This window comes from Palaemon carinicauda, chromosome 22 (assembly GCF_036898095.1).
Source record: "Palaemon carinicauda isolate YSFRI2023 chromosome 22, ASM3689809v2, whole genome shotgun sequence".
NCBI lineage: Eukaryota > Metazoa > Arthropoda > Malacostraca > Decapoda > Palaemonidae > Palaemon > Palaemon carinicauda.
In genome coordinates, this window is record NC_090746.1 from 22775429 (window position 1) to 22798124 (window position 22696).

General features: G+C 40.4%; 1 protein-coding gene across 2 annotated transcripts in view; it reads right to left on the minus strand.

Moving 5' to 3' along the window:
* Nucleotides 1–22696, minus strand: part of barc (RRM1_TatSF1_like and RRM2_TatSF1_like domain-containing protein barc) — a 224230-nt gene that overhangs the window by 80722 nt on the left and 120812 nt on the right. For both annotated transcript variants that reach the window (XM_068346066.1, XM_068346065.1), the window contains exons 6-7: nt 16338–16524; nt 13330–13466 (exon numbers count right to left, since the gene is read on the minus strand). In XM_068346066.1, the coding sequence (XP_068202167.1) occupies nt 13330–13466; nt 16338–16524 (324 nt within the window). The remainder of the gene's footprint in view (nt 1–13329; nt 13467–16337; nt 16525–22696) is intronic.

Genomic DNA, 22696 nt, shown 5'->3' on the forward strand with positions numbered 1-22696 from the left:
TCGCTACTTCGCGGTTCGACAATCGCGGATTCACCACTTCGCGGGTTTTTTCCATAACCCATATATATATACATATCGCGGATTTTCCGGAAAATTCGTAAATACCGCGAAATCTGAAGACAACCAAATACGATATTTTGTTACCTGTAATTCCATTAATACTGTAATTAGTAATATCTGCTCTTACTGATTGTTCATTGCATTACAGTGAACCCTCGTTTATCGCGGTAGATAGGTTCCAGACGCGGGCGCGATAGGTGAAAATCCGCGAAGTAGTGACAGCATATTTACCTATTTATTTAACATGTATATTCGGACTTTTAAAACCTTCCCTTGTACGTAGTACTGTTAACAAACCACCCTTTAATGTACAGAACACTTAATGCATGTACTACAGCACCCTAAACTAAAACAGGCACAAATATTAAAGGCGATTTTATATCATGTGTTTCCTAAACACCTAAAAAGCACGATAAAAAATGGCAACCAATGTTTTGTTTACGTTCATCTCTGATCATAATGAAGAAACAAACTCATTTAGTGTACACATATATGTACGTATGGTTAGTTTTTGCATCGATTATATTGATTATACAGTACTGTATGTTGATTTTTTTATTACCAATGTTTTAGTTTACGTATTTTTCTTAGGACTTCCAAATGAAATCTTTTTCTTTATGACGCCGCCTGAAACGACGGCGTGTACGCTCAGTAAACAACCACGCTCAGAACAAACAAGGCATTTAACACGCATGATGATAGTGATAAATAATGATACAGTACATACAGTATTTACAGTAAAAGCATTTACAAAATATGTTACCTTACAAATATAAATTATACAGTACTTGTACGTAGCAAAGCAGGAAAACAATTTGAGAGAGAGAGAGAGAGAGAGAGAGAGAGAGAGAGAGAGAGAGATTGTTTTACGTATGTAAATGTAAATTTTAAACAAAAAAAATATGATAGGTTACAACATGTAGACTTTTAAAACCTTCCCTTTAACTTAATGCATACAGTACGTACATTACTAAACTATAAAACAGGTTAAAGTAAAAAATAAAGATTGTTACTGTACTCACCACGAAAGAAGTTCAAGAAAAACTTGAATGACGATGGCGATGAATTTGCTGCACAGTAGAAATGATGATGATGAAGCTGATGATGTGTTCTACTGTGCAGTCAATGATAGTATTTTACGTCTCTTCAGACGGAGGTGTCTTTTCCTGGGACACCTCTTCAACTTCTTCCTGGGACACTTCTTCTATTTCTTCCGAAGGCGTACTAGCAGGAGGAACTGGCTCTTTTTTGCGAGGCTGAAAAAACATTGTGATCGGAAGTTGTTGCCGCTGCTTCTTTTTTCGATCCAAGAGCATCCTGTAGGGAGTCGTGATGTCATCAACCTTGTTGCAGAATTGCATCGAGCGAACCATATCCTCGTCCCACTCTTGCAACATTTCTTTCGCCTCCTTCATATGGTTGCAGAACTTGGCGAGCCGTTCTAATGTTAAGCCCGTTTCTTCGACATTTTCTTGGGTCTCTTCCTGGGTACCCTCACTCTCTTCCTCACTTGCCGATTTCGTCAGGTCTTCGAGGTCTGCGTCAGTTAGGGGCTGGGAATGGCAGTCCAACAACTCGTCGACGTCTTCAGTCGTCATGTCGCCAAACCCGTCACCCCCAATTATGGCAGCCAACTGCACAGATTTCCGTATTGCAGAGTGTTGGATTTCCGACGGAGTAAATCCCTTGTCGTCGTAAACAATATCGGGCCACAGCTTCTTCCAGCTCGCATTTACGGTTGCAGGTTTCATCTCTTGAAGTGCCTTTTGAATATTCTGCAGGCACGTGGCTATGGTGTACTGCCGCCAGTACGCCTTCAAGTTGAAGTCTTCATCCTCGTCATCTTGGGCAGCATCCACACACGCAACGAGGTCCGCCAAGGTATTCTTCGTGTAGAGGGCCTTGAACGCCCTGATAACCCCCTGGTCCATTGGTTGAATTAATGACGTGGTGTTGGGTGGCAGGAACTCAACCTGAACGCCCTCACGCGACAGGTCAGTTGCGTGTCCACCAGCGTTATCCATAAGGAGAAGGATCTTGAATGGCAAGCCCTTCTCTAAGAGATATTCAATGGACTTGCGGGATGAAACACTGGTGGAACCAGTTGGAGGTCAGCATCTTCGTAATCCATGCTTTTTGATTATGCATCCAGTACACGGGAAGGAGATTCTTATTTTTGTTTTTCAAAGCGCGAGGATTTTTCGACTTATAAATAAGCCCCGGCTTTAACAAAAATCCAGCAGCATTGCCACACATCACGAGGGTAACGCGATCCTTGAATGCCTTAAAGCCAGAGGCTTTGGCTTCCTCTTTGAACAGGAAAGTTCGCGACGGCATTCTCTTCCAAAACAAGCCGGTTTCATCCATATTAAAGACTTGTTCCGGCTTGTATCCACCTTCAGCGATAATGTTCTTGAAAGTCTGGTTCACGTAAGTTTCAGCAGCGGCAGTGTCAGCAGAAGCAGACTCCCCATGCAGGGAAACGCTTTTCAGGGCGAAGCGTTTCTGAAACTTCGCGAACCATCCTTTGCTTGCGGAAAAACGTTTCTGAGGCTGGGAATCAGTGGATGTCCCTGGTTGAGGATCATCTGCATCATCATCATCTTCAGCATGGTTGCCGTCGTCCTCTTTAGGTTCCTTTGCAGCAAAATTCTCATACAAGCTCAAAGCCTTTGTTTGGATGGTGTTCGTATCCAACGCTATGTTCTTCTTCCGGCAGTCGGCAATCCACACAGCTAAAGCACCTTCCATGCGTACGATCGTTTTATTACGCGTTGTAACGACTCGCTTCGCTGATCTGCTAAAGGTGATTGCAGCAGTCTTTCTAATGTTCGCCTCGTCCTTCTTGATGTAGCGAACGGTGGATTCGTTGATGCCAAAATGGCGGCCGGCGGCCGCGTAACTTCTACCATCTTTTAACATGTCGAGAAGCGTAACCTTCTCAGCTATCGTCATCATTCTTCGGTGGCGTTTAGGCTCACTACCAGCCTTACTAGAAGCAGAACGCTTGGGAGCCATTGTAACAGAAAGTTCAACAAAAAGTTCAACTTAAAACAGTCGCACACAGCACAGATTAAACTTCACAAAGTTAAGAACGTCTACTCAGCAATACGCGGAAAGAGAAAGTGAACGATGCAGCCCCGCGAGAACTGTGATGCTGCGGGTAGGAGATGATGGCAAAACACCAATCACAGGCTAGATAACAAAACTTGAGTTTTGATTCGTCATCTATCAGCGCTTGAACCAATCACAACCCGTCTTACAGTACTATGGTGCGTTGGTTACTCATAGAAGATGCCCCCGCGCATACTGAACGTACGTAGATTAAGTACAATACCGTAATAATAATAAATAATGATAATAATACTGTACAGTAATAATAATAATAATAATGATTAATAATAATAACAATAATAATTTTATTAACAACAACAACAATAATAATAATAATAACAATAATAATAAAAATTTACGTACGTACGCTATTTTACGCCTCTCTCTCTCTCTCTCTCTTTCTCTCTCTCTCTCTCGTACGCTTACAGTACTTATTCGAAATGTGATTTTTGCAACAAAGAATATTATTGGATGCAGTACTGTACTACGTACGTATACATACAAAAGATTCATGGAAAAGAAGCACATCCATTACAGTACACACCATTCTAATATGGTATGACTGCATCTGATTTGCGTTTCATGTTCGATTTAATTTTACTACGTACTGAATTATCGTATGATCACATTCTCTTTTCGTGTTTTATTTCTTTCTGTGCTGAATTATATATCATATGTAATGCAATGAACAATCAGTAAGAGCAGATATTACTAATTACAGTATTAATGGAATTACAGGTAACAAAATATCGTATTTGGTTATCTTCAGATTTCGCGGTATTTTCGAATTTTCCGGAAAATCCGCGATATGTATATATATATGGGTTATGGGAAAACCCCGCGAAGTGGTGAATCCGCGATTGTCGAACCGCGAAGTAGCGATGGTTCACTGTACATATGATATATAATTCAGCACAGAAAGAAATAAAACACGAAAAGAGAATGTGATCATACGATAATGTACTGTATACAGTACGTAGTAAAATTAAATCGAACATGAAACGCAAATCAGATGCAGTCATACAATATTAGAATGGTGTACAGTAAGGCTGCTGTTGACTACTACTGTACGTACAGTACTACAAATGTAATGGATGTGCTTCTTTTCCATGAATCTTTTGTATGTATACGTACGTAGTACTGCATCCAATAATATTCTTTGTTGCAAAAATCACATTTCGAATAAGCGTACGAGAGAGAGAGATAGAGAGAGAGAGAGAGACACACACACATCCTACAGTACAACAAAAGCGTAAAATAGCGTACGTAAAGCTGTATTATTATTACAGTACTGTATTGTTATTATTATTATTATTGTTGTTGTTGTTAATAAAATTATTATTGTTATTATTATTATCATTATTATTATTATTATTATTACTGTATTACTGTACTGTACTGTATTATCATACGATAATTCAGTACTGTATACAGTACGTAGTAAAATTAAATCGAACATGAAACGCAAATCAGATGCAGTCATACAATACGTATTAGAATGGTGTACAGTAAGGCTGCTGTTGACTACTACTGTACGTACAGTACTACAAATGTAATGGATGTGCTTCTTTTCCATGAATCTTTTGTATGTATACGTACGTAGTACAGTACTGCATCCAATAATATTCTTTGTTGCAAAAATCACATTTCGAATAAGCGTACGAGAGAGAGAGAGAGAGAGAGAGAGAGAGAGAGAGAGACACACACACACACACATCCTACAAAAGAATAAAACACTGTAGCATACGTAAAGCTATTAAATATTGTTATTACTGTATTATTGTTGTTGTTGTTAATAAAATTATGATTGTTATTATTATTATCATTATTATTATTATTACAGTACTGTACTGTATTATCATCATTATTTATTATTATTACGGTATTATTAATCTACGTACGTTCGGTATGCGCGGGGCATCTTCTATGAGTTGGTAACCTACGCATCATATACTGTAAGACGGGTTGTGATTGGTTCAAGCGCTGATAGATGACGAATCAGAACTCAAGTTTTGTTATCTAGCCTGTGATTGGTGTTTTGCCATCATCTCCTACCCGCAGCATCTAGGTTCTCGCGGGGCTGGATCGTCCACTTTCTCTTACCGCGTATCGCTGAGTAGACGTTCTTAAGTTTGTGAATCTGTGCTGTGTGCGACTTTTTTAAGTTGAACTTTTTGTCAAATCCTACTGTAATGGCTCCCAAGCGTTCTGCTTCTCTTAAGGCTGGTAGTGAGCCTAAACGCCACCAAAGGATGATGACGATAGCTGAGAAGGTTACGCTTCTCGATATGTTAAAAGATGGTAGAAGTTATGCGGACGCTGGGCGCCATTTTGGCATCAACGAATCTACTGTTCGCTATATCAAGAAGGACGAGGCGAACATTAGAAAGACGGCTGCAATCACCTTTAGCAGATCAGCGAAGCGAGTCGTTACAACGCGTAATAAAACGATCGTACGCATGGAAGGTGCTTTAGCTGTGTGGATTGCCAACTGCCGGAAGAAGAACATAGCGTTGGATACGAACACCATCCAAACAAAGGCTTTGAGCTTATATGAGAATTTTGCTGCAAAGGAACCTAAAGACGACGACGGCAACCATGCTGAAGATGATGATGATGCAGATGATCCTCAACCAGGGACATCCACTGATTCCCAGCCTCAGAAACGTTTTTCCGCCAGCAAAGGATGGTTCGCGAAGTTTCAGAAACGCTTCGCCCTGAAAAGCGTTTCCCTGCATGGGGAGTCTGCTTCCGCTGACACTGCCGCTGCTGAAACTTACGTGAACCAGACGTTCAAGAATATTATCGCCGAAGGTGGATACAAGCCGGAACAAGTCTTTAATATGGATGAGACCGGCTTGTTTTGGAAGAGAATGCCGTCGCGAACTTTCCTGTTCAAAGAGGAAGCCAAAGCCTCTGGCTTTAAAGCATTCAAGGATTGCGTTACCCTCGTGATGTGTGGCAATGCTGCTGGATTTTTGCTAAAGCCGGGGCTTATTTATAAGTCGAAAAATCCTCGCGCTTTGAAAAATAAAAATAAGAATCTCCTTCCCGTGTACTGGATGCATAATCAAAAAGCATGGATTACGAAGATGCTGACCTCCAACTGGTTCCATCAGTGTTTTATCCCGCAAGTCAGCAAATATCTCGTAGAGAAGGGCTTGCCATTCAAGATCCTTCTCCTTTTGGATAACGCTGGTGGACACGCAACTGACCTGTCGCATGAGGGCATTCAGGTTGAGTTCCTGCCACCCAACACCACGTCATTAATTCAACCGATGGACCAGGGGGTTATCAGGGCGTTCAAGGCCCTCTACACGAAGAACACCTTGGCGGACCTCGTTGCGTGTGTGGATGCTGCCCAAGATGATGAGGATGAAGATTTTAACTTGAAGGCGTACTGGCGGCAGTACACCATAGCCACGTGCCTGCAGAATATTCAGAAGGCACTTCAAGAGATGAAACCTGCAACCGTGAATGCGAGCTGGAAGTTGTGGCCCGAGATTGTTTACGACGACAAGGGATTTACTCCGTCGGAAATCCAACACTCTGCAATACGCAAATCTGTGCAGTTGGCTGCCATAATTGGAGGTGACGGGTTTGGCGACATGACGACTGAAGACGTCGACGAGTTATTGGACTGCCATTCCCAGCCCCTAACTGACGCAGACCTCGAAGACCTGACGAAATCGGCAAGCGAAGAAGAGAGTGAAACCCAGGAAGAGACCCAAGAAAATGTCGAAGAAACGGGCTTAACATTAGAACGGCTTGCCAAGGCCTGCAACCATGCGAAGGAGTTGAAAGAAATGTTGCAAGAGTGGGACGAGGATATGGTTCGCTCGATGCAATTCTGCAACAAGATCGATGAAGACATGACTCCCTACAAAATGCTCTTGGATCGAAAAAAGAAGCAGCGGCAACAACTTCCGATCACAATGTTCTTCCAGCCTCGCAAAAAAGAGCCAGTTCCTCCTGCTAGTACGCCTTCGGAAGAAATTGAAGAAGTTTCCCAGGAAGAAGTTGAAGAGGTGTCCCAGGAAAAGACACCTCCGTCTGAAGAGACGTAAAATACTACCTGGCTGCACAGTAGAACACATCATCAGCTTCATCATCATCATTTCTACTGTGCAGCAAATTCATCGCCATCATCATTCAAGTTTTTCTTCAACTTCTTTCGTGGTGAGTACAGTAACAATCTTTATTTTTTACTTTAATATTCTTACATTCTAAAACTGTATTTGTGCCTGTTTTATAGTTTAGTACTGTACGTACTGTATGCATTAAGTTAAAGGGAAGGTTTTAAAAGTCTACATGTTGTAACCTATCATATTTTTTTTGTTTAAAATTTACATTTACGTACGTAAAACAATCTCTCTCTCTCTCTCTCTCTCTCTCTCTCTCTCTCTCTCTCTCTCTCTCTCTCTCTCTCTCGTAAATTAATTTTTTATGTTTAAAATTTACATTTACTGTACGTACGTAAAACAATCTCTCTCTCTCTCTCTCTCTCTCCTCTCTCTCTCTCTCTCTCTCTCTCTCTCTCTCTCTCTCGTAAATTGTTTTTCTGCTTTGCTACGTACAATACTGTATGTGCTGTACAGTACTGTATGATTTTATATAGATACGGTAAATTATATTTGTAAGGTAACATATTTTGTAAATGCTTTTACTGTAAATACTGTACTGTATCATTATTTATCACTATCATCATGCGCGTTAAATGCCTTGTTTGTTCTGAGCGTGGTTGTTTACTGAGCGTACAGTACTTTATGACGCCGTCGTTTCAGGCGGCGTCATAAAGAAAAACATTTCATTTGGAAGTCCTAAGAAAAATACGTAAACTAAAACATTGGTAATAAAAAAATCAACATACAGTACTGTATAATCAATATAATCGATGCAAAAACTAACCTATACATATATGTGTACACTAAATGAGTTTGTTTCTTCATTATGATCAGAGATGAACGTAAACAAAACATTGGTTGCCATTTTTTATCGTGCTTTTTAGGTGTTTAGGAAACGCATGATATAAAATCGCCTTTAATATTTGTGCCTGTTTTAGTTTAGGGTGCTGTAGTACATGCATTAAGTGTTCTGTACATTAAAGGGTGGTTTGTTAACAGTACTACGTACAAGGAAAGGTTTTAAAAGTCCGAATATACATGTTAAATAAATAGGTAAATATGATGTCACTACTTCGTGGATTTTCACCTATCGCGGCCGCGTCTGGAACCTATCTACCGCGATAAGCGAGGGTTCACTGTAAATGTAAATTAAAAAAAAAAAAAAAATAGCCCCATTTCATATAAAATAGGTTATTACAAATATTTTACTTTATCATATTACAGTAGTCTGTATAATATTGTAAAGTTCAGTACAGTATGTTGTTGTTATAGTCGTGGCGATGAAATTCTCATGAAACAAAAACACGGCATTCGATTACAACAGCCGATTCATTCTCTCTCTCTCTCTCTCTCTCTCTCTCTCTCTCTCTCTCTCTCTCTCTCTCTCTCTCTCTCTCTCTCTTCGTGTTATACAATACTTACATATAGATGAAGAAACTAAAATTAGTTTTCTTAGTGTCAATTAAATACGAAACGAAAAAATTATGCCGAGTTTACATCCATTTCAATCGTTGCTAAAAATACGGCATCCGATTTCATCAGCAAACCACTAATTTTTGGGAAACATCATTTTATTCTAGAAAATTGCTACTCTTTAAATAGTTAATTGCACATTAAGAAAGCGTGTACTTTTGTTTTTAAATTTTGGGTGTGTTTTAAAAATCGAGTATTGTTGACTTCTTTTTGTTTTACTTTTGGCTGTGATTAGATCAGATGACGTCTAGCTGCCCCTCTTGAGAGTGTACGAATACACTAACAAAGTATCGTTTATACCATTTCTTAACTTATTCAAACCGTCTACAGTATACAGTTGATATTACATAAGCACCAATGTGTTATAACCTATCAAATTTTTTGTTTATTACATTTAAAACAACACACACACACACACACACACACACTCTCTCTCTCTCTCTCTCTCTCTCTCTGGGCTACTTTTCACTACCTCCCATTCCTTACCTCTCTCTATCTCTCTAACAAATATCTTTGTTGCTCCTCAAAGTTTCATTTATATTAAAAATCAATCATGATTCAATTTTCCTTATTTTCTCCAATCTCGCACCATCGGTCACATCGCAGTATTTTCGAAATTTCCAGAAAATCCGCGATATATATATAGGCCTATACATGCGTTATGAAAAAAATCCGCGAAGTGGTGAATCCGCGATGGTCGAACCGCGAAGTAGCGAGGGCTCACTGTAATGCGTTTGTGGGCAGGGGAATGGAGCAATGGTGACCTGTCAAAAAGTTTTCATTATTTTTGCCTTTCGCGCGAGTGCGCAGAAGAGCACTGGAGCGTTGACGCACAGGAAGATGCTGGTGCTCAGTTTCTGCTGAAGCGCAGTTTTCGGTGAATGCGAAGAAGATCACTGGTGAGCAGGCTCTTTGGCAAAAGCTGGCGAGTTGGTGAGCGCTGCATATGAGAGGGTGTTGTGCAGTCTCCCTAGAATGCGCAGGAGCACGCGTGTATGGTCGTGAGGGCGCGTAGGATCGTGAACGCGGCGATCGCGGGCGAGAACTCGCGCGTGCACACGCGGGAGACTGCTGGCGCGCAGCGCGCTGGAGACATCTGGCCCGCGTGCGTGCGGAAAACTGCCGGAGCATGCACCGGGAAGACTGATGGCGTGCGCGGGAGAGTGCTGGCGCTCAGGAGAGTGCTGGCGCTCAGGAGAGTGCTGACGCATATGAGAGCATTGGCGCGCAGGAGAACGCTGGCGTGCAGGAGAGTGCTGGTGTGTAGAACAGTGCTGGCGAGCAGGAGACCGAAGTTGTGTGCGCGCGCTGAGGTTTCAGTGAGCTCTATTGCGTTGACGATCATAGGTTGGCTGGCAGGTCAGCTGGTAGGACGATCAGGAACTGGGATGTGCCCTTTGGAAGGGTGAACATCCACCGATGGAGATCGCGAACGATCCACAGAAGAGTCCACGACCGAAGTCCAAGGACTAGCTGCAGCGTCGTCAGGAGAAGGCCCTGGAACAAATGACGCCAATGAGAGCCGGTGGATCAGCAAGTTGACCTTCAGCAGTAGCAATCCTGCGAAGAGGAGTCTCTATGAGTGGTCCCTCTCGCGAACGAGAAACGTGATCACTTCGCAGGAGAGACTTGCCTAAGACTATGCTCCGCCCCCAAAGGAAGAGAGACTCAGCAAGGGGGAGCATAGTCTAGGCGAAGACAGCAACAGCAGTCTGAGTCAATGAAGTGATGAAGATGCAGGAAGTTCTCCCTCGGAAGGGAGAAACAACCCCACACCTCGGGAGGGAAACTCTTCCTCGAAAGGGAAACTAGCCCAACCCCTAGAGGCGAACCTCCTGGTAGTATTCAAAGATGATGTTTCAAGAGCGCTGCCTGAGGAAGCGTATCCGGAGCTAGTTCCTCGAAGATGAAGTGCTGATCAGGTGCTGCCATGGGCATACTTCTAAGAGAAGAGATGACGCCCATGATGTCCTCTGAGGGTCGGCAGTGATAGCAGATTCCCCAGGCATGAACAGAACAGATCTGCTTCGTCGGCTCTCTTAGTCGAACGAAGAGGAACTGCATCGCTCTGAGGAAAAATAAAATAAATTATGTAACAACAATCTCCCTCGGGAGGAACACCTAGTACGCAAAGGAAAAGGAGACACCGAGGGAACAAACATAAAATGAGAACTGCGCCCTCCCTTCCCCGGTTGTTATCGACGGGAGAAGGGGAGTGGAGAGTAACTGCAAATAAAACAAAAATTACAATTATTCAAATCAGCTAAAAATATTCACTAATAGGAAGAACCACTGATCCTCTACAGGGAAGTGTTCCCCATGGAGAAGCTGAAAAGTTAAATTACAAACAATTATAATTTCACTTAAATAACTAAGAAAACAATCGGAAGCGCAACATAACCCGCAAACGGGAAAGGTGCTCTCCCCGTTAGTACACTGTCGGAAGCCCATGAAAGATGAACGGCCTTGAGAAGAGAAAGACTGAAGTTAATCTCTGAAAGACCACACTCCCTTTCCTCAGTAATCCATATGTTCCCCGTGGAAGAGGGAGAGGCGAAGACAACAGTTGAACGAGGAGGGTCCAAACGATGACGATTCCCCTGCGGCGGCGGCCGAGTCAATGGTAGGTATCCACCGACGGGAAGACTGATGGACAAGAGGGGAGAGGTCGGAAGGGAAGGTTCCCCGGCCTTGCGCAGGTATCTTGAGAACCTGTCGCATACGTTATCACACGCATAGCACAAACACTGAAAAGGAAACTTACAACATTTCTATATATATATATATATATATATATATATATATATATATATATATATATATATATATATATATACATAAACATTAAGAATGTTTTCATATACTGTATACATATAAGAAAAAAGTAAGTTAAAAGTAAAAAATTAATGGCATTCCAAAATAGGCGAGGAGGAAGAACAGTTACAACTGGTGTCCATCCACGCCAAAAGTAAAGCGAGCTAAATCACTGGTGTGTGAGTGGGAGTGGTAGCAAGCTACCCCCCCCCCCCCACTATGGGTAGTTAACCCTCGCTAAATTTTAATGGCTCGTCATTTCAGCTTCGCAGAAAGTAATACCCCTAAATAAATAGCGTAGGTTTGTATTCTAGTTATGGAACAAACATGATTAGCAGTAACCCACATAAATGACTCAGAAGTTTGTATCCGCATAGGAATAAACAATTTTTAAGAAGACAAGAGAGAAGATAACATAGGAGTGGAGAAGCTGAAATCTGATAAATGAAAATAGAAACAGAAAAGTGTCAAACAATCCTTCCAAAAATTGTATTTAAAGGTAAAGGGTATGCACTGCAATGTGGAAATTACAGAGAAATAGGACTTCTTGAACATACTATGAAAATCCTGTATTAGAAAAAAAGTTGGAGGAAAGACTACAAAAACTGGTCAAAGATAAAAAGATCAGCAGCAGAAGCAATCTTATAATAAAAAAATTTCCATAAAAGCATTTAATAAAGATGAAGAAATTATACCTAATATTTGCAGATCTTGGAAAGGTATTTGACAAAGCAGTAATGAGGCAATTGATTAAATTGGCATACCAGAAAGACTCAAAAGTTAGTGAGGTTATTCCACCATAACACTACAACTAGAGGGAAGGCAACAGAATAAAGGAAGAGTTTAAAACATATGTGATGTTCATCAAAAACCACTGCTTAGCCCTTTGATGGTTATCCTAATAATGGAGAAAGCCACACAGGAGCACAGGAGAGGGTGCAGCAAGAAAAACAATGCTTACTGTGAGTGAAATGAGAGAAAATAAAAAATGTACAAATTGGAAAATGGACATATGATTGTTGTGGCAAAGGTGGGGGACTGAACGGTGAACTGAACTGAATGTAACGGATTGTTTCAGAAATTTCATGGTGTAAGGGATTCTAGATGCTTAATATTGGAGATGAACAGAATGAAAGCAGTTTTAATAGGTGGGCAGGTCTTTAGAGGAGCTATAAAATTTTTGTTGCCATGGAGGTACAATGGACTTCGAAGCAAGAGTTGAGAGCGTAGTACAAAAAAAAGTGGCCTCAGCATGTATAAAATGGAGAGGGATTACAAGACTAATAGTAAAGGAAAATGTATCACTAACAAAAATAGCAAAGACTTATAATGGGTACATAAGGCCTACACTAAACATTCAGAAATGTTCACAATGACAAGAAAACTGATAAGAGTTTGTCAGAAGAGCAGTATACAGTACTGCATACTATGTACAAGGAAGTGGTAGGACAATGATCTGTGGGAAAGCCCAGGAAATCATAGAGCAAGGGAATAATTAGAAGACCTAAACCAGATGGGAGTTCAGGAAGATAAAGTGCAGGGCAGAAGTGAGTGGAGAAAACTCATTCCACATTTAACTCAAGTAAAGGGGAAGCACTAACTCATGAAAAATTAGGACAAAGAATATTGATAACTAAATCCTATTATATGGTGCATAGACACAAGTATAATGGCATTATAAACGTCAAAAAGGAATATAACTAATCGTAAAAACTACGTAGAGAAAAATTTATAAATACTGTACTTGAATTTTTCTTTGCCGTCCCAAGTTGAAACCTTCAGACTGCGACCAAGATACAGACGATTATTTAAAGTTGCTGCACACATATCTGCAGCCTCAACTTCTTCAAAGGTTACTTGTACAACACCATCAGGATGAAGCTGAAATAAAATTACAGATTCTGATCACTGCTTACTTCAGATGAAAATCCTTGATTTACACAAACCATGCTTTTTTGACCACTGAAGTTAAACTCGCACCAACCTTTTTCAACAAAAGACTCAAGTTTTAAGTCCACCTGCTATCAACCTTTATAATAACCTATCTGTACTTCTACCTGCTTTTTAAAAGTATAGTATAACAGTAAAAAAAAAATATTCTTTAATTTTCAAAATACAGTATTCTAAAAGCACACCAAAATAATTCTAATAAAAATATATTACTGCAAACGACTCTCTCTCCACAAATTTTATAAAGTTAATGAATGTTCTGATCTTTACTGTATTAGTGGTCAGTAATAAATAAAGCTTATGAGAATAACATAAGGTTCTCAACCTATTTGATGTAAGTCAAATTATTCTGATTTACCACTTAGAATTCTTAAAGAAATAACGCTGGTTTTTTTTCTCAATTTGAAGCTAAATTATTGTAATCTTTGTAATGTTTGATAATTAAACATTAATTCTATATAACAAGAAGAAAAATAAGATAAAATAGTGTGCCTGAGTGTACACTCAAGGAAGAGAACTCTAACCCAAGAAAATGGGAGACCATAGTACAGAGGCTATGGCACTACCCAAGACTTGAGAACAAGGGTTTGATTTTGGAGTGTCCTTCTCCTAAAAGAGCTGCTTACCATAGCTAAAGAGTTTTTTCTACCTTTACCAAGAGGGAAGTAGACACTGAACAATTACAATGCAGTAGTTAAACTCTGAGTGAAGAAGAATTGTTTGGTAATCTCAGTATTGTCAAGTGTATGACAAAATAGGAGAATGTGTAAAGAAAAGGCCAGACTATTCTGTGTATGTGTAGACAAGGGAGAAATGAGCCGTATCCAGGGAGAGGGATCCAATGTAGTACTGTCTGGCCAGCCAAAGGACCCAATAACTCACATGATAGAAGGCACTGCCAAGGTAAATGCCAATGAATGACACAGTAAGTTTCCTTTGTGGTTATACATACATGCATATACCAAGGCACTTCCCCCAATTTTGGGGGGTAGCCGACATCAAACAAATGAAACAAAAAAAAGGGGACCTCTCCTCTCTATGTTCCTCCCAGCCTGACAAGGGACTCAACCGAGTTCAGCTGTTACTGCTAGGGTGCCACAGCTCACCCTCCCCCGTTATCCACAACAGATGAAGCTTCATAACGCTGAATCCCCTACTGCTGCTACCTTCGCGGTCATCTAAGGCACCGGAGGAAGCAGCAGGGCCTACCGGAACTGCTTCACAATCGCTCGCCATTCATTCCTATTTCTAGCACGCTCTCTTGCCTCTCTCACATCTATCTTCCTATCACCCAGAGTTTTCTTCACTCCATCCATCCACCCAAACCTTGGCCTTCCTCTTGTACATCTCCCATCGACTCTTGCATTCATCACCTTCTTTAGCAGACAGCCATTTTTCATTCTCTCAACATGGCCAAGCCACCTCAACACATTCATATCCACTCTAGCTGCTAACTCATTTCTTACACCCGGTCTCGTCCTCACCACTTCGTTCCTAACCTTATCTACTCGAGATACACCAGCCATACTCCTTAGACACTTCATCTCAAACACATTCAATTTCTGTCTCTCCGTCACTTTCATTCCCCACAACTCCGATCTATACATCACAGTTGGTACAATCACTTTCTCATATAGAACTCTCTTTACATTCATGTGGTTATATAAGTGGGATTTAATACTGAAGCTTCTATCAAATCTACTACTTGGAGAATCTAATGGCTTTAAAAAGCAATGTGTATAGAGATCAGCTAAATGTGATGTGGATGGCTAACCCTAAGGATTGGGTGAATTGACATTTCTTCATTGAGTGAATGAATCAAGTGTTTGATCCAAATGAAATAAAGATTTAGAGGAAAACATTTACCTCTAAAGACCAACTCTCTTCAAACCCACTTAGCCCACTGGTTTGCTGACTGGTGTACCAGGAAGCTCAATGCCTTTCCACTCACCAGCACGACACTCTTGTACCTCTTAAATTCCGTGGTTGCTGACTCATGAGGCAAAAAAGGACATACTTCGCCTTGAGTCACTCCGTAGAGAGTTATCCATTCAGTGCGCACACTGGCAGGGTAACCTGCAGAGATGATGACGCAGCATACTCTGGGTATATAAAACCTTCTTTGGGTTGAGAGTAAATGAAGCAAAATCATATTTGACAAGCTGGAATTGAGAGTGTTCTCAGATCTACACATCTGATCAACTGCTTGATCCAGGGCCAAATCTCTCGATCCAACCAAGGCAGTTCCAAATATGACCTCGAGTCTAGAGGGGCACCAAAATGCCATTTAATGACAGAGGTTTTCTCTGAAGTCAACACTAAGGTAGTCTCCCAAAGAAGGATGTTCATCAAGTAACACTATGACTCGATATTGCCTACATTGGTACTGGTCAAAGGTCTGGTGTCCTAGGAGCAACTGAATCCAAAGCATCCTCATGCCCAGGCAAGGTAGGGTGCAGCAGGATGCCATTTCAACCAAAAAATAGAAAGAAGATAACCTGGGCAGATGGTCAGGCCTAGAAGAGGTAGATAATTTCTGATACCTATAGGATACACTGGACTGCGAAGCAGGTATTGATGGAAGAGTCAGAAAAATAGTGTTATTTGCCTGGATGAAGTGGAATGTGAGCATTTGACAAATGAGAAATTTGAGTATTCATTAGTAACAAGCCCAAAAATTTTTGACACACATGAAGGGATTTTCCTACTCTAGGTAGATTTCAGTAGAGTATTTAAGAAAATCATAGGATTGCTTATTGTAGAAATACCTAAATAACTACGATGATTTTAGCAATTTCTTACATCATGAATTTCCAGCTTGGTGACTTTTCCAAAATTGAGACACTGATTCCTCATGGCTTCTTTATGGGTCAATATCATTTCAACTTTATTTTCAAACTCCTTGGGATGGAAAACATTTCGTATTATCACGGTGTTTTCATGTTTCTGTCTCTGGCCTCGTAAAGGCTCTGGTCGCCAGTCAAACAGCCTGGAACAAACAAAACATACAAACTTTACTTAAGAGCAAGACATTTGAAGAAAATACAGATAATTTGCTTGAAAATACAAATTTACATTATACTGCACAGAAAAATAAACTTCAGCAACAACTGCTGAATACTATAAAAAATTAATATATTACAACTAAAAATGTTCAAATTACACAAAACTAACTCCATGAACACCAAGAATTGAAATAACTTTGCTTCCTAGATATAGACCTATGCCTTACGATAATGGAAATTAAAGGGTATGTAAGACCTTTCTCTCTCATGGGAGCCTTTCTCCCCATATAGGATCTGATGTACAGAGTTTATTACAGTCAAATCTTGTTATTCACAATTAATTAGTTTATGAAAATGGCAGCATTTGCCAATATCACGGATATGAAACAAATTTTCATAAGAATACGTGGTATGTCTCTCTAATGTAGACCCCAAGTCCCTAACTTTTTTCGTATGTTGACTATATGAACTGTAATATATCTGAAATAAATAACTGCACATTATTCTATCTAATAACCCTGAATTTAAGAATGAAATCAACATCAATATACACAATCATGAATTGTGGCGAGCAATTCATAGATTCATCTCGGTGAAAGGAAAAAAAAAACATGGCATTTCATTTCATCAGGTGACTACCATTATAGCAGGAAACATTATTGCATTTCTCTATGGCTCTCCTCTCCAGCAATTTGTTGACAAAAGAGTCGAGTTCCAAGGTTTTGGCCTAAAAGCATTTTTGTCATGGAGGTGGTTTGAACAACCCCGACCAACCCACACATTTTGAGACTATGCTCTATTTCAACTGAAAAAAAGTCCTTCATTCTTGAAAATGATAGAAGTTACCCACAACCTGAAGACATTCATTGATAAGGTCTTTTGCCTTAGCAAAAAGCACCATAACACTGACCTCCCGTAATCTGCTTCCTAGCCCTATACCTCCTCTAGAAAAATCCCAAAATGCTTGGGGCTTTGCCTGAGATGGTTCTTGTTGCTTCCTTTTATAATCCAGAAGAAACTTGCCAGCAAACTGGAAAGGTGTATGTTAAGCCTGTGATACTGGGCTTTATGCACACTGCTCAAGCTACTATAGCTGATCTGTTACAGGCCTGAGCCTTATTATCAAACAAACATTTCTATCCTCACACATCTATTTTCCTATCACCCTGAGCTTTCTTCACTCAACCCATCCACCCAAAACCTTTGCCTTCCTCTTGTACTGGTATAAGGTTGTTGCAAGCAGTGAAGAGTTTATACATAGGCAGTAAATATGTATTAGGATAGGAAAAGAAATGAGTGAGTGGTTTTCAGTGAGAGTGGGGCTGAGACAGGGATGTGTGATGTCACCATGATTGTTCAATTTGTTTGTTAATGGAGCTGTTCGAGAGATGAATGTTCGAGTGCTTGGTCGAGGATTGAAACTGATAAGATGAGGGTGAACAAAGGTGGGAGGTGAATCGACTGTTGTTTGTGGATGATACTGTATTGGCTGCAGACTAAGAGAAAAAGTTGGTTCTATCAGTCACAGAGTTCGGAAGGATGTGTGACAGATGGAAATTGAGAGTTAATGTGATTAAGAGAAAGGTTATGAGATGCATGAGAAGGGAGGGTGGTGCTAGATTGAATGTCATGTTGAATGGAGAGTTACTTGAGGAAGTAGATCAGTTTAAGTACTTTGGCTTTGTTGCTGCTACACATGGTGGAGTGGAAGCAGATTTATTACAGAGTGAATGAAGGATGTAGAGTGTTGGGGGCAGTGAAGTGAATGATAAAGATTAGAGGGTCAGGAATGAACGTAAATAGAGTTTTGTATGAGATAGTGATTGTACCAACTGTGAAGTATGGATCGGAGTAGTGGGGGATGAAAGTGACAGAGAGACAGAAATTAAATGTGTTTGAAATGAAGTGTCTGAGGAGTATGGGGTGGTGTATCTCAATTAGATAGGGTTAGGAACGAAGTAGTGAGGATGAGAACAGGTGTACGAGATGAATTAGCAGCTAGAGTGGATATGAATGTGTTGAGGTGGTTTGGCTGTGTAGAGAGAATGGAAAATGGATGTCTGCTAAAGGTGATGGGAAAAGTAAATGAGGAAGGATGTATAACACTTTCCTTTATTTTTTCAGGTAGCAATGTGTTAGCTGTCAAAGCACTGACTTCAACTTTATTCACTAAAGATTGGGGGAAGATGTGTTGACTCAGAGGGTTACTATAACTCCTCTACTTTAACCTTCTCCAAATCAAAAGCTGCCAATACATGATGCCCTGCTTCTAATATTGCATTAGAAGTTCTGGAATACTTTAAACATAGGTTTATGCAGTAACTTTTTCATAGCTGAACAGGCAATCTTAGATCCATTGGCAGATCCAATATCCAAAGAGGACATAAAATATAAAAGATTAAAAATATGTCTGCCAAATATTGAGAAAGAAATGAAGTCTATGTTCCGCTTATATTTTTGTCAAGTCTTTATATACCGGGTATTTCTTTTTAGTTAGAAGTAAAGAACAATAACAAGATGAGTTACAGGGTTGAATAAATGGTGGAATAAAGTCTTGAAAAGTGACACAGATAAAAGGGAAATGATAGCAAAGGTTTAGTTCAGAATTCAGGGTATAAACAATGGTAAAAGGGGGAAATGATAGCAAAGGTTTAGTTCAGAATCCAGGGTATAAACAATGGTAAAAGGGGGAAATGATAGCAAAGGTTTAGTTCAGAATCCAGGGTATAAACAATGGTAAAAGGGGGAAATGATAGCAAAGGTTTAGTTCAGAATCCAGGGTATAAACAATGGTAAAAGGGGGAAATGATAGCAAAGGTTTAGTTCAGAATCCAGGGTATAAACAATGGTAAAAGGAGCTTGCATAAAAGTCATATTATCAGGGAAACCCACTGAAACCCAAAAATACCTGTTAAAACATTTTCATATACAGCAATCCATCTTTCTAGACCTGATCGAAGAATTTAAGATGGGTTTTCTTCAATTTGAAGAAACTCATCCTCGGCTCCCCCCACCAAGTCAAAACCATGAAGGAAATGATAGAAAAGAAACCTAGTACATTGTTCCCATGATCAGTATGAATTACAAAAGCAACAAGTTCAGTGTTCCCATGATCAGTATGGGTTTGAGACATGTTAGAAAAATATGTGATACTTTATCCCATGAGGAGCAACATTTTTTCGTCACTGCCACATTAGAGATAGGGTTGGTTTTGTGACTTATGTACACCATTCTAAAATACATGAGAGAGAGAGAGAGAGAGAGAGAGAGAGAGAGAGAGAGAGAGAGAGAGAGAGAGAGAGAGAGAGAGAGAGAGAGAGAGAGAGAGAGTGTGTGTGTATGTGTGTTACAGTATAAGGATTTTGGATGTCTCAAAGACTTTTTAGTCCATCCACAGAGACTCCATCTGCTCTTTGGTAAAGCAATTTAGTTTAAGCATTTAGAGTTCTTATGATCTTGTCTAACTTATTCTTGAACTCTTTATCACATTACTGTTTACTATATCCTCTGGAAGTCTATTTCAAGTATTTGCTATTTTGTATGTAAAGAAATAGCCACATTGAGTGGTGTTGTATCTTTTCAATACCAGTTTGTATCCGTTACCTCTGGACTGATTTGTGATAAGCATAAATAGATTGTTGTAATATACATTTGTTATTCATTTAAGAATTTTGAAATGCATCTATTAACTGTCCGTTAGTTGTAGAGTTTTTGATCAAATAAGTTCAAACATTCCATCTTCCGTCTATATCCAAATTGCCTTAGTGTTGGAACTAGTTTGGTGACCCTTGCTTGTACTGCTTCCAGTCTATCTATACCCTTCTGAATACTTGGAGCCTAGAACTGGACTGGGTCTTACTAATGATGTGCACAGCTGTAGTACAGTGTCTTTGTTTCTGTTTTAAATTCTCTCTTTATGTAGCCTATTAGTTTCTGTGCTTTCTTTTCAGCTTTTATGCTCTGTTTGGTGAACTTCAAATCCTTGCTGATGATAATACCGAGATCTTCCTCCTGGTCCACACTTTCAATTTCATTACCCAGCAATGAGTACTCTGACTTTATTATTACTAGCTAAGCTACAACCCTAGTTGGAAAAGCAAGATGCTATAAGCCCATGGGCTCCAACAGGGAAAAATAGCCCACTGAGGAAAGGAAATAAGGAAATAAATAAGCGATGAGAACAAATTAACAATAAATTATTCTAAAAATGATATTTTGATTATAAAATAAATTTTTGAATATACTTACCCGGTGAATATATAATAGCTGACGTCTCCGACGGCTCGACAGATTCCAAAAACTCGCGAACGATCGCCGTGAAGGTTGCGGGTGTGCCCACCAGCGCCGACTATCGGCCAGATACCGCATATACTTGTAAACATCTCCAGTTCTTCTCAGTCCCCTAGGTCTCTATCGGGGAGGAAGGGAGGGCCTTTAATTTATATATTCACCGGGTAAGTATATTCAAAAATTTATTTTATAATCAAAATATCATTTTTAAATATTAAACTTAGCCGGTGAATATATAATAGCTGATTCACACCCATGGTGGTGGGTAGAGACCAGTATTAATACAATAAAGACGTATATGCTCAAGAGTTTTTGACAATTATTCAAAAAACAGACTTAATTATAGGTACCTGGTAAGGAAGCAGACTCTGATTATTACTCTGCCTCATTAGTCCGCTTTCCTCACGAAGCCCAGCCATCCTCTCAGGATGCTGAAAGACTCCCAGGAGCTGTTATATCCAGGGCGAACACCCCTATAACAGGACCCCATCAATACCCTTAATCTGGGCGCTCTCAAGAAACAACATTTGACCACCCCCCAAATCAAAAAGGATGCGAAAGACTTCCTAGTCTTCCGTACAACCCAAGACAAGATTAAAAACATTTCAAGAGAAGATTAAAAGGATATTGGGATTAAGGGAATGTAGTGGTAGAACCCTCACCCACTACTGCACTCGCTGCAACGAATGGACCCAGGGTGTAGCAGTCCTCATAAAGAGTCTGGACGTTTTTTAAGTAACATGAAGCGAACACCGACTTGCTCCTCCAAAAGGTCGCGTCCATAATACTTCGAAGAGACCTGTTTTGCTTAAAGGCACCGAAGTCGCTATCGCTCTCAATTCGTGCGTCTTGACCTTAAGCAAACAACGATCTTTCTCATTTAAATGAGAATGTGCCTCCCGGACTAAAAGTCTAATAAAGTACGATAACGCATTTTTAGACATGGGCAATGAGGGCTTCTTAACGGAGCACCATAAGGCCTCAGAACCACCTCGTAATGGTTTAGTTCGAGCTAAGTAAAACTTAAGAGCTCTAACGGGGCACAGCACTCTTTCAACTTCGTTACCTACGATTTCTGACAGACAAGGTATTTCAAAAGATTTAGGCCAAGGACGAGAAGGCAGTTCGTTCTTGGCCAAAAAACCAAGCTGAAGCGAACATGTAGCTTTATTTGTAGAGAAGCCGATGTTCTTACTAAAAGCATGGATCTCACCGACCCTTTTAGCCGAAGCTAAGCACACCAAAAAAAGCGTCTTGAGGGTGAGATCCTCCAGGTAGGCTGAATGCAATGGCTCAAACCTGTCCGACATTAGGAACCTTAGGACCACGTCTAAGTTCCAAGCGGGAGTTGACATACGACGCTCCTTAGAGGTCTCGAAGGACTTAAGGAGATCTTGGAGATCCTTGTTATTTGACAGATCCAAGCCTCTATGTCTGAAAACAGACGCCAACATGCTCCTGTAGCCTTTAATAGTGGGAGCAGAGAGGGAGCGAACATTTCTCAGATGCAGGAGAAAGTCCGCAATTTGGGCTACAGAGGTACTGGAAGAGGAAATAGAGGAGGACTTGCACCAGTCTCTAAATACCTCCCATTTCGACTGATAGATCCTGATGGTAGAGGATCTTCTAGCCCTCGCGATCGCTCTAGCTGCCTCCTTCGAAAACCCTCGAGCTCAAGAGAGTCTTTCGATAGACTGAAGGCAGTTAGACGAAGCGTGGGGAGGCTTTGATAAAATCTCTTTACGTGAGGCTGTCGCAAGAGATCCATCCGTAATGGCAGACTTCTTGGAACATCTACCAGCCATAGAAGTACCTCTGTGAACCACTCTCTCGCAGGCCAGAGTGGAGCAACCAATGTCAACCTGG